General features: G+C 37.0%; 1 protein-coding gene across 5 annotated transcripts in view; it reads left to right on the top strand.

Annotated features, from left to right (window-relative positions):
- Nucleotides 1-6,350, top strand: part of ELOVL7 (ELOVL fatty acid elongase 7) — a 123,636-nt gene extending 117,286 nt beyond the window's left edge. For all 5 annotated transcript variants that reach the window (XM_072750001.1, XM_026019048.2, XM_026019057.2 and 2 more), the window contains 2 exons: nucleotides 1,775-1,911; nucleotides 3,813-6,350. In XM_072750001.1, the coding sequence (XP_072606102.1) occupies nucleotides 1,775-1,911; nucleotides 3,813-4,022 (347 nt within the window). In that variant the 3' untranslated portion in view covers nucleotides 4,023-6,350. The remainder of the gene's footprint in view (nucleotides 1-1,774; nucleotides 1,912-3,812) is intronic.
- The last annotated feature ends 7,280 nt before the right edge of the window (nucleotides 6,351-13,630 follow it).

Genomic DNA, 13,630 nt, shown 5'->3' with positions numbered 1-13,630 from the left:
TGTGTGTTTATATAATCACAAGACACAAATGGACGTGAGAGGTTTTTGGCTTATGCTAAGCAACTTGACTCCTAAACTCTCAGAAATAGACAACTACTATATTTTTAAATCACCCTAGAAAAGGTGTTTTCACACCACTATAATTTATTAACTCAAGTTTCTTTGGGGAAAAAAGACTAACCCAAATGTAAATAATAAAAGGTGGGAGGTTGTTAATAAGCTTCATTAATTCAGTTTCTTCTGACTTGAAGTTTATGAAAATTAAAGAATTAGCTGCAATTTTATTTACTTTATTTAGGAGAAGAAAGTTTATGAAGCACAGGACAGCATAAATGAGGCACTGGGGGAATATTTAAGTAACTCAAAAATAATTTTTTAAAACAGGTTACTTTAAAGGAGTACTTTACCAGGGGTAACATCTAGAAGTATCCGGAATTTCTGCAATTATGAATGATTATTGAAATGTAATCTGTTTCTACTATGCAACAATTTTTATTTTGTTTTAAATTTCCTGTAATATGTAGTGTTTATAAATTTGGTCCTTTTTCTAATGTAATTGTTCCACATTTTGAGATTTCATTTTATTTCTGGAATTAAAGAAGAATGAAATTAAAAAAGTAGAATATTTTGGAGAAAAATTTAAATCCCAGATCAGCATCACTAAGCTGAATCAGGCTATATATAAAGAATGCAGCTTCTTCCAGAGTGTGCCTCTTAGGAAAGATGCTAAGGAGGAGTTTTTGGTCTTTTGCCCTACTATCAACTAGTCACCTTGTTACGCCTTACACTGTACTACACAAGTCCAGCTAAAAAGACAATTGAGTTGAACTTTGCTTCTGTTCCCCAGGGTTCTTTGTTTCTGTTCTAAATTGAATGTGATCAGTAGGAGATGTAGTGGTTAGAAGAAGAAAACCAAAATAGGAAGTCATAATTGATAGTAATCAAATGGAAGTGTAAACAAAGGTGGCTTAACAATTAATAAATGTTTATTTTGGGAAAACAATAATTGTTTTTAAATAATTAAGGCAAACTCAGCATAGCCTACTAATAAAAGCCAGTGGTTTTATTGCCAAAGTTTTGTAGCACAAGAGAATGGATTGTGATGCATTACAGTGTAATACTATAATACTATACAGCAGTAAGAAAGGAAGCTACTAATATGCATAGCAACATGGATAAAGATTATTCTGTATAATCCTATTTATATAAAGGTTAATAACAGGAAAACTAGTACTTGATGATAGAAGTCAGCATAAAGATTACATTGGGAGGAGCATATTCTTGGAAGGGAGACATAGAAACTGTACATGATGTTGGAAATGTTCTATATCTTGACTTCGGTGGATGGTTATGGGTGTGTATACCTATGTGTAAAATCATCACTTAAGATTAATGTATTTGTATACTTTATATATGCCAACCCTTACTAAAAAATGAATTTGATTATTATTATTATTTCGCATATACCATTTTTAAAAAGTAACTCAATTTAGTTTGTTAAAGTGAACCTAAATCAAAAGACCATCTTAAGGTTAAGATATAACAATAAATAAAGACATTCTAACTTATTTTTGAAGATTTACATCTCATTTTACTGAATGAACGTGTTATCCAGTTCCCTCTCATTTAGTAACTATTTAACAACATTGATGTTGTATATGTTTTTCTCTCTACTAAAATTAAAGAAATAATTATTCTGAAATCTCAGTTCAGACAAAAATGAATCATATATTAAGGAGCATTGCCCCCACTTTACAATAATTTTATTTTCCAGGTGGTTTGGGAACATTCCATGCCTTTCTAAATACAGCTGTACATGTAGTCATGTATTCCTACTATGGGCTGTCTGCACTGGGACCAGCCTTCCAGAAGTATCTGTGGTGGAAAAAGTATTTGACATCATTACAACTTGTGAGTAATCAGTTTTCTTTAAAACCAGATATAAAACTAAACTGGAGTCATTTCTCTTCCCTATGAATCAGGATACTAACAAAAGCACAAAAGTCATAAAAAAAAATAGGAATATAGAATGTATAGCCCCTATATTGCACCCCATCATTATCCTTTCCATGTTATTTAAACTTTTTTCCAGAACTGTGTTGAAAACAAAGTGTATTTGGTAGCCAAGAGGTTCAGACAGTTAAACCAGAATGTATATCTTTATGCCATCTTTATACCATTTTATGCTTTTATATAAAATAAATATAATTATGATCAAGATAATCTCAAGGTTATTTGAATCACAACAGGCATAATATTAAATTAGAAGTTAGACATTCCATATTCTTGGTCTAAATGATTTTGAGGAAGAGAATATAACTATGAGGGCATTATAAGTCTCCCCCATCCCTGCCTCTGAGTCTCTTTTTCTTCTAAATGGTAAACATACTTGCTGATTAAAGAGGTAGAGTCACAGTATATCATATATATTGACAAAATTGACAATGCTCTAAATAACCAAGTGCACAGAAATAGTGAAATAAATTATTTTAATTCCTACTTTGCAAGAAAATTATTCATAATTGCTTTTTTTAAGTATTTTTTTCTGATTATAAAGTAACATATGACTATTGCTGAGAAATTAGAACATCTAATTAAGCAAAGAGAAAGAAAAAATAAACATAATTCCACATATATGTGTATACCAGTTGCTTGATTTGCATTATACTGCATATACAATTTTGTATTGGGCTTTTTTTTTTTCACTTAACCTACTCTTGAATGTTATAAAACCTTTTTAATTATGTGGCAAAATACTCAAATGGAACAAAGAATAGATATTTATTATTATCTTGAATATGTTGGTTATACACAAACACACTTGAGTCGGATATTGATAGTGTCACCGAGCTGAGGGTCTCAAAGGTATCATCTTTGTGTCTGCAAAATGAGAGAAATAAGTGTAGCAACTGCATATGCATGTCATCGAAGTTTCTTAAGATAACGCAAGGAAGCTTGAGGATGATCATAAAGAAACTGTGGGAAGCTTAACTATGGTTATAACTGGATATATTATAGGTAATTGTTATTTATTTTTCTTTATGGCGTTTTACTTTTCTAACATTCCCACAGAGCACATGTTGCCTTTTAATCAGGAGAAAAAAGATATGCAAAAAACCTGGGCATTAGCCTGGGAAGTCTTCCCATTAAGCTGTGTAGAATGTCCTAGAACAAAGAGCTCCCGGGCCTCATGAGGAGAGTCATCAATGCTGTTTCACTCCTTACAGATTCTCTGCTGTCATTGGCAGGATATATTTTTACCCTGATATAGCTGTGGATGACAAGTGGCAGGTACAAGGACCCAGGGATGCTTTGGTTCCTACAGAATTGCTGGGGCTCTAATTAGAATGTTTGTATTTCCTCCAAATTGAAATACCTCATCTAACAGCAAGACAGAATATTTGAAATCAAAACTCTTAGAGAAAATTAGGCCATAGTATAGGAGTCCCATGTGCATTTTGTCAAGTCCAGGACTCAAGACAGAGACTTGCCAAGAAAACCTGCTCTGATGATTCTTTGGGTACAAAAAGGCTGCCGCACTGCACAGCTCTAGGGCCATGTTTGTGAGGCCCACTGGAGTTGTGTAGTTGGGCAGAACTGAATAGTGGTTCCCCATTTCCATCTTGATTTTGACTCTGTCCCACCCACTCTAACACCCATGGAGGCTAGATTTAAAGATAAAATTCCATACCCAACAATAGCCTGGATATGGTTGGAGAGTGTTTAAACATAAGCAGCCAAAGAATGCATTAAATAATTGCTCCTTTGTGACTTCATATCTGAATAATATTTTTCATTCTTTCATCTGTTAGGTCCAGTTCATTATTGTCACCATCCATATAGGCCAGTTCTTTTTCATGGAAGATTGCAAGTACCAGTTTCCAGTCTTTCTGTACATCATTATGAGTTATGGGTGCATCTTTCTGCTGCTCTTTCTCCATTTTTGGTACCGTGCTTACACCAAAGGCCAGAGGCTGCCCAAAACTGTGAAAAACGGAATCTGCAAAAACAAAGATCATTGAAATGCAAGCACAACGTGAATCTATAAATGAGACTGGTGTCTTACTTTCCTTGACAATCAAGAGCTATTTCCATGTGAAGTGCATTTTGTATATTTTTCAAAACCAAGAGCTTGTATTTTTATGATAAGTTATTGGGGTTTCTGATATTTGAGAGCCAAAGCTCCCAGATAACAGAGTCTAATTAGAGCCTAAAGCAGGCAGTTTTTCAGCTGCTTTTAAACTTAATCTAAAGGTTTTATTTAATACATTTTGTTACAGTGAAAGGAGGAAATGAAACAGTATAGTACTTTTCAAAGAAGTCCGGTATAGATGAAAAATATCATTAGATATTTTGAACACAGACAGAGATCCATGCTCTACTATAGATTCCTTCTACCAACTCTGAAATTCTAACTGTGGGTTCTGGCTTTGTTGCTTGTTGATTATATTCAGAAGACACTCTGTTTACTCTAGAGTTGTTCTAAAGAGCTAACACTGGTGAACATTAAGTGAATTTTTGATAAGTTGTCATTTAACGTCACTAACAGTAATTTTTAATGGATCTCTTGTGTAGCTACCAATAGTTCTGCTGGTAAGACTTCCCTACAGCACTTTTGTTGTATATACTGTTTGGAAGTAACAGTTCTTTCGGTTACTACATCAATGCATATGACACTAAGGTTAGGTTAATATTTTGAAAACAAGATGATTTGTTCTGTAGCTTAATGAACACTGTGCTGTTACTATTTTATAGTTAACTTTGTATATTTCTGGAAGGAAGTGAAATTTGTCAATGGAAAAAGTAGGCTGTAGCTCAGTGGGAAAAATCTGTGGTCTGTTGTATGTTACAATGTCACTTTCTCATATTGTCTTGGCTTTAAGGATTATCTGGTTAAATATGTTTTGATGAGGTATATAAATGTTCATATCATTAGCACACTACAAGCACTCTTAAATCATAAATGATTTCGGACTGCCCATTATTCACAGTTTCCAGAGGTGGGTTAGAGTCATTTGTGAAGCAACTGGAAGCAGATGGTGGCACAGAAATTCTCTAGGGACTACTTGGTTATGTAAGGATCTCTAAATAGAGAAGAAAGAGAGAGGCCGTTTAATAGTTGTTATAGATACAGTGCATGGAAAGCCATTGCCCGGAATTATGAATTAATAACCTGGATTTATATAAACTATATAATGAAGACCTGAAACTCATTTTTGCTTAGTTTTGTTTCTTCACAATTACTGCTTTCTAAAATTCTCTTGTTCTCACGTTTTCTTGTTGGCAAACCAAAAATACCGGTCAGTAGAGTTTTGCTCCAGAAGCAATGATATTTGGACATTTCTGAATTTTTCCCTATTGCTTTCATTCTTGTTATATTTGTACTCAATTTTGAAGAACTACTTATGCTTATATGACTTTAAACAATTAGTCCTTATGGGCGACAGTTATGTAACACACAGTGATAACATTGTACATCAAAGCTCAGGTTGTTCATCCTTGTAAACTCCTGTAGTTAGGCATATCACCCCAAACATTTAATCTATACCATGGCCTCTTCTCTCACACTTACCAGATTTATAAGGCTATTTGCCTGTAAGTGACCTTTACTTATTTCACTTGCTTACAATATGAGAAGGTGAGAGTTGATAAAGGGGGAAATATCTTATTTTTCTTAAGTAAAAAATTAACAGAAAGCAGAGTTAAAAGAACAGCAGCTATAATTTATTTCTCTGAGGGTCTCAGGGTTCCTTAACTCTTTTCCCATTTTAGCTCTTCACAGCCAGCCAACCTATGCTAAAATGAGACGGTGTCGTAGGTACTTTACCCAATGCACACAACTCCCAAAGACCCAAGCAGGGTAAAGACCAAAAGGAAGCCCAAAGAAAAGATGGGCCAGGAGAGTTTGGTTTTCATAATAGTTTCTGCCCTGCATTGTACAACCTGTTGTAACCTTCCTGTTGTCTTTAAGATGTCTGATTTGCTTGTGAACTAACAGCAACATGTGATGGAACCATGTTCTAAATGATGTGACTAGAAGTGGAGAGCTGGAACATTACATGAAAAGAAATCACAGCTAGCACAAGTATCCTCCATATAAACATCATTAGATCAAAATGAATATCACTGGATGTAGGTTGTACATGGACATTGTCTTATTAAAGGGCTCTGTGGGTCACACAGAGTTTCTGTTAAGGTTTCATCCACTTTTCAGGACTTTATTGCCTTTAGATTTGCTTACGTAACAAAGAGACCAGTTAAAAAACCTGGTTTACAACATGAAGTTCTATGAATCCTTGAAAACCTATGTCTGTACTGTAAATAAATACAAATACAAAATTTTAAATGTCTATGGGATGCTGCTGGTCAATCTTAACTGAGTTGAATTCTTAATTGGGTGGAATATATCGTTCCCTAAATTATAAAATTATGAGTTAATGTTTCCTCAGTTATCTCTTATTTCTGTTAAATTTTTAAAGACTATGGAAAACTCCATGGATATTGTCAAAGTTTGTGTTTGTGTGTGTGTATGTGTGTGTGTGTGTGTGTGTGCGTGTGTGTCTATTATAATACATTTGTGGTAGTGTGGTGTGTGCCTCTTTTATTTTGGAATCTAACTGCATATGTTTGCATGCTAGGTGATTTTAATGCTGAATACTCATTTAACCAGAGCATTTTCCACATTTGTTGCATACTTGGTATATTCAGAGCCCCGCTAGGTATTAGAGTGATACAAAGATACCTTGGGCACAGAGGGGCTTCCTGAAACTTACCAACTGACAGAGGAAATTATGTGACAGGGCATCTAGGTGCCATATGAGTGAACTTTCTGCCACTCAGAAAGCAGGGAAGGCTCTATGAAGGACTTAGATCTTGTGTGTTTAAGGTGTACAGAATTTCAAAATGGGTGGTAGGTTAGTGAGCATGGAATTGTAAGTGAAAAGAGATAACAGATCAAGGCCCAGGGAGAGGAAAGTTTAGGAAATGGCCAATAGACCAAATGAGAGTGAGGCTTCCCTGCAGTTCATACAGAGAGATGAGACCAGAAAAGGAGGCAGGCTCAGACCTTGGAGGCACCTGGCTGTGGCACATGGGCTTGATTCTCCAGGAAATTGATAACATTCGACTATTTTTGAGACAGATGAGATTTGATCTAAGCAGTACTTAAGAGGCATCTGGGAGATGGGTAGGGTGGTGGCTTTAGATACTAACAGTAGAGCTAAATTTGTTGATTAAGGATGGGTGGAGGAGAGCCAGCATGTGTACCTAGAAAGAAAGGTGGGTGTGAAAGAGCTTCTGAAGGGAGAGTCTCATCTGGTTTGACCATGGATGGGATGGTTAGCAGGGTCTAGGGAAGTGGTGGGGCAGTGTGGAAAGTGGGCTGAATCTGAAGCCATGAAACATGGATGTTAGATGCCAGGTGACCTTGGGCAAGCTGGTTAACCTCTCTCAGCTTCTGTTTCTCCATCTATTAAATGAGAACAATAGTACAAGTTCTCCTTGCTGTATTGTTCTGTGGCTTAAATGAAATAATGTATTTAAAAGCACTTTTTAGTAATTGGTAAAAATATGAACATATGCACAAAGAATACAGATTCAGCAGATTTAAATGGGGAGGAAAAGAAGGTGAGTCCCTAGCCCAAAAGAGAATAAAGGTTATGGTTATTTCTGCTTTAGCTGGAGTAAGGTATTCATGAATGCAGAGGGGATGGGATAAATTGACTGAGGGAAATTTTTTTCTTTTAAAAAAGCAGCATAAACATGTTTCTTTATTCTAGAAATGACTTGAAGAGTGAAAAGGTTGCATAAACTGTGGGAAACGGATGTGCTTAGGGATAGACACAGATTTCGAATATTTCCCAGCCTCCAGCAGAACCCCATTGAGGCTAGAGACCATACATTTGTAGTGGTCCCAGTTTGCATAATTGTGTTAGGCCCAAAATCATGTGGGCATGGAGAACACTTGCATTGACCTAAGTGGGGATTTGCAAGGAAGATACAGCAGAACAAGGGAGGTTCTTGAGAATGCCAGCAGGATTGGATGCAGTGATGCATTATGGGAGCTGAGAGTGAGACTCTTAAAGGATAATGGTGCTTATTGAGTTCCTTATATGTCTCATGCATTAAGATTCTCACAATATCCCTGCAATATAGATGCAATGAGGTAGTTACAGATAAGGCATTGATGCTTTATATTTATGTAAATATACCATTTACATATATTTTGACCAAGATCAGGAAGTTATTAGGTGGTAGAGCTGGATATCAAACCAAATCTCTTTGATTCCGAAGCTCTTACTCTTAGCTCTTATGCTATGCTGCCAAGAAAGGTTGATGGAATAAGGGAATGAACTGATTTGTAAGTTTAACTAGGAATGATGAAAACCTAAAAATAACAGTTACTTAAGATAGAAATTCTTTCTCCTATAAGGTTCCAGAGATAGGCAGTCAGAGTTGGGTTGGTTGCACTATAGTATCAGAGACCCAGGGACCTTTGGTTTTGCAGGTCTCCATATGTGGCTTCTATTCCCATAGTCAACTCATGACCCAAAATGGATGTTGGAACTCAAGCCATCAATACACAGATTTCAGTCAGCATGAAGGAGAAGAGGATAAGAGAAGGAACTGTTCTCTCCATTTAAGGACCTATAATAAAAGTGATACAAGAGTGTTCAGAATCTAGTCATATGGGTCACACATAGTAGAAGGAAATCTGGGAAGTGTGCTCTTTATCCTAGCTGACTCTCAAGCTAACATCAGGGATTCAATCACTCTCGAAGAAGGAGGGGAATGGGAATAGTGGGGGCTGTCATCTGCGGTCAATGATTCAAAGTGCAGAGGTAGTACTATAGGGCTCTGGAAGTGAGTGGTTGATTCAGGAAATGTCTGATGGGTATTGGAATTGAACAGATTGATGAAGGTTAGGCATGATGTTGGATGGAATGTCCACATGAATGTTGAAGAGCCTCAATGATGATGAGTCTTAGAATGAAAAATAGCTAGATGATAAAGTACTCTGAATGTGGGATATCACCAAGAAGACAGTGCATGACAATAATGAGAAGAGCAAAATGACACAAACCTCAAAATCTGGGGTGGTGCATGAATGGGGTTCTTTTTAAAAATAAACTTGATTTTAGAATAGATTTACAGAAAAATTATATAGTGCAGAAAATTGCCATATATGCATACCCAGTTTCCCTATTAACATATTACATAAAAATAGTACATTTATTGCAATTGCTGTCCCAGTATCAATAATTTATTATTAACTAAAGTCCGTACTTCATTCAGATTTCCTCAGTTTTTACCTACTGTCCTTTTTCTGTTCCAAGATTCTATCCAGAATGCCACTATATTTAGTTGTCCTATGTCCTTAAGCTCGCTTCGGCTGTCCTGGTTTCCCAGGCTTTTTTTTTTTTTTTAAGATTATTTATTTTAGAGAGCAGGGTGGGGGTGGGGATGGAGAAGGGCAGAGGAAGAGAGAAAGAATCTTAAGTAGGCTCACAGGGAGCCCAAAGTGGAGCTCGATCTTCCAACTCTGAGATCATGACTCAAGGGGAAATGAAGAATCGGACACTCAACCAATGGGGCCACCCAGGTGCTCCAGACTGTCCTTATTTTTTATGACCTTGACAGTTTGGGGGAATACTAGCCAAGTATTTTGTAGAATGTGCCTCAGTTGGAATTTATCTGATATTTTTCTCATGATTACCCAGGGGTTATTAATTGTTAGGAGGAATTGTTACCAGGGGTTATTAATTGTTAGGAGGAAGACAGAGGTAAAGTATCATTCTTCTCACATCATATTAAGGGTTATATACTATCAATATGACTTTTCATTGTTGATACTAACCTTGGTCACCTGGTTGAGATAATGTTACTCTTTTTTCTCCTTTTGTACTTTGGAAGGAAGTCACATGTAAGGGTAACTGCTTGAGTGCAAAGTAGCTCCACAAATTTTTTGGAATTCTTCTGCCAGGGCAAGTTGCCTGTTCTCTCTCATTTATTTATTCAATGATCTGTTTATATGAGTATGGACTCATGAATACCCATTTGGAACTTGGAGATACAATCTAATATTATGTTACTTATTTAACTGCTGAAATTCTTACAGCTTTAGCCCTTGAGAGTTCTTCTCTATGGCTCCTGTGTCATTTTGACATGTTCCCCCTTCCTTACCTTCTAGCACTGCAAGATGCTCCAGACTCATCTTGTGTATTTCCTGCCCTAGTTCTAGAATCAGCCAATTCTCTAAGGGATCCTGATCCCTTTCATTGAGAAATGGTATTAGAAGCCAAGAGCTGGCAGTAGGTGTGCTCAGGGTTATGAAGTATCATTGCCTCTAGGCCCTCTCAGTGACAGCAAAGAATTGTATGTGTGTATACTAACTAGTGCACACTTGTATTTCTATATGTAACCATCTGTATATATTTAAGGTAAAAATGAATTCGTGTTGATATCTCCAATTCTGTTACCACATGGATCATTCTAGCCTCTGCCCCTTGCCTGTCTGTAACTCCAGTAGTGAGAAACTTGGCTCTCACATCTGTCATGCATGTACTTAATAGTTCAATTCTAATATATCAACTTTATCAACTAGAGTTCTTGTTTTTTATTTATGGACTCCACTCATTTCCAGAATTGCTTAGGTCAGCACCTTTTCCCCTTCACCCTCTTCAATGAGGTTGTTTCATATATTTATAATACAGTTAGGTTCTTTTGTTACCATTCTGCATTCTTTCCTGGGACTCTCTCACTTTCTAAATGATTTTACAAGTTTGACTCCGTGCTCTAAAGCTCTTTGAGTTTTGACAAATGTGTGGTGCCATATATTCATCACTACAGTATGATACAGAATAGTTTCACTGCCTTAGAAAATGCTCTGTGCTTCCCTGGTTCAACCCTTCTCCACCCTGAGCCCCTCAGAGGCCCCTGCTGATCTGTTTACCATCTGTATAGTTGTGCCTTTTCCAGAATGCCATATAAATGAGAATGTTTTTAAGTTTTTATTCAAATTCCAGTTAGTTGGCATTAAGTGTAATATTAGTTTCAGAGAAGTACAATATATTGATTCAACACTTCCATACATCACCTGATGCTTATCACGAGGCACTCCTTAAGCCCCATCACTAATTTCACCTTTCCCCTACCCAACTTGCTTCTAGTAACCATCAGTTTGTTCTCTATTGTTAAGGATCAGTTTCTTATTGTTTTTATTTTATTTATTTTATTGTGTTTTTCCCATGACAAATGATGTTTAGTATAATCGAGTCCTTTTTGTTCCTCACATGGGGATGCTTTTATTTTCTGATCTTTGCCAGTTTCCATATATTCCCCAGTCTTTTGCAAGTGCTTTCTTCTCCATGAAGTTTTTAGAGATATTTTAAGCCCTCTTAGCAACACCTTCCTCTTTTAAATTTCGGTTGCACTATATCATAATTAGTCATACTCACATCTAACTTGTTCAAGCTTAATTACAGATTCACCATCTTTTCCTGTGATTATGAAATCCAAAAGGTCCTTAAACCCAAAGATTACAAGTTTTCAGCACAAATATTTGGTGGTCAAGTCTGACTTAGGCACTGAGAGACCCTTTGTCTTTTTATTCATCCCCATAAAGTAACTATTAATATATTTCCCTGCAGAAATATGAATGTTTTTGTGGGATGCTGCCCAAACCCTGCTGTGATGTTGAATACTCTATGGTTAGGTACAACATAATCCCCTCAGAAACTAGAATGTACTTAGTAAATCTCAAGGAAATGGAAGTATTTTAATTTTCTGGGGACAGGTAGAAGGGAATGAATCTAAAGAGTCTGAGAGTTACCTTTGGCTCCTGAGATCAGAGGGGACCTTCACCTTTCTTCTGATATTATTTCTGGAGAGGTGGTACTCCAAGAGAAGTGGCTGCATAGGGCATTTGGTCACACAGGACCAGGAAAAGCCTGGGCTTTTGGAATGACCCTAATGTAGAAAGAAGCTGTTGAATGCACGGAGAGAGAGAGGGAAGGTCAACAGACATCACAAGGACCATCTGGAAAGTCAGATGACAAAAGGCACATGTCCACCCTTACTCCCCACCCTACTGTTCACCTTCCCATACCTTGAGAAAACTGGAAAGAATGGAGGGTATATTTTCATTTGTTAAAATAAACAAGGTCAAACCAGTAAAAAATAAAGGTCAGGGTTAGAAATTGGGCTACTATTTTTTTTTTTTTTTTTGGAGTCATGTGTTTGTGGACCAAGAATCCTATCTGACATGTACAATTACATCTATTCCTCACAGGGAAGATTTTATTCTTGGTCTTATGCTTTGCATTTTATCGAAATAAACTCTCCTGGGTCTCACATCTTGGAGGTCTTTGAATCAGCATTCAAACCTGAGGCTACTGACTGAGAGCTCAATGCAGTGTCTTCTGGTTTCTGTTAGTTCATAGCCCTGTGGTGTCCTGTGGACTGATTGCTGACATTATGGTTCCTACCCATGTGTTTTTCTCTACCTGTGTACTGTGTAATCTTCCAGCTTTCTTCCTTGTACCGTTTTGCAGGTGAATCAAGATAAATTCTTTCCACAATTCCCCTACTCTTTGTAAGAGTAATCACAGTTGTCAGGAAATAAGCTCTCTAAGACTGATTTTAAGAGTATGAATCAGTTTCATACCTACAGGCAAAATAGCCTCTCGTGGCAATTCCTCATTTAAAATATTCTCAGGGGCACCTGGGTGGCTCAGTTGGTTGAGCGTCCTACTCTTGGTTTCATCTCTGGTTGTGACCTCATGGGTGGTGATCTCATAGATTGAGAGATGGAGCCCCGAGGTGGATTCTGCGGGAAGTCAGCTTGAAGATTCTCTCCTGCCCTTATCCCTGACTCAGGCTCTCTCTCTCTCTCTCTTTCTCTCAAATAAGTAAATCTTCAAAACATTCCCTTTGTCACTATTTAATTCATTTACTAGAGAGCAGTTTTGCATAAAACAGCATTATATTTTGACCTAGTCAAATCAAACAGAGTTACTTTAAGGGAGTAGCATTTAATTTCTTTCTTTTTTTCTTTTTCTTTTTCTTTTCTTTCTTTCTTTTTTTTTTAAGCATTTAATTTCTTATTCCTGGCTACAAGAAGGAGGAGAGTGTCTGTTGCTGCTAGGTGGTGGTGGTGGTGTGATATGTGATTGTTTTTCCTATCTAGTGGCCTGCTTCCCCACTTTGGTAACCGCCAGTTTCTTCCTTCTGGGCCACTACTGACTACTGTGGGCTAATGATGCAGACTCCTGGTTTTCTCTCGTAGCGTGGGACACAAACATCTCCAAACTGAATATAACGACAGCTTTTAGAATTTCTTATTATCTATGATTCATAATCATACTATCATTTTGTGTAGGAGTCTTTGTTATTTCTTTCTTTTTTTTTTTTTTTAAGATTTTATCTATTTATTTGACAGAGAGAACACAAGCAGGGGGATGGGCAGGGGGAGAGGGAGAAGCAGGCTCCCCACCTAGCAGGGAGCCAGACTGGGGGCTCAATCCCGAAGTTCTGGGATCGTGACCTAAGCCGAAGGCAGATGCTTAACTGGGTCACCCAGGTGCCCCTTCGTTGTTATTTCTTAATGGGCTCTAATACTTTAGGGTTGTGA

The sequence above is a fragment of the Vulpes vulpes genome, chromosome 2 (assembly GCF_048418805.1).
Source record: "Vulpes vulpes isolate BD-2025 chromosome 2, VulVul3, whole genome shotgun sequence".
Taxonomy (NCBI): Eukaryota; Metazoa; Chordata; class Mammalia; order Carnivora; family Canidae; genus Vulpes; species Vulpes vulpes.
This window is presented reverse-complemented; position numbering and strand designations above follow the sequence as displayed.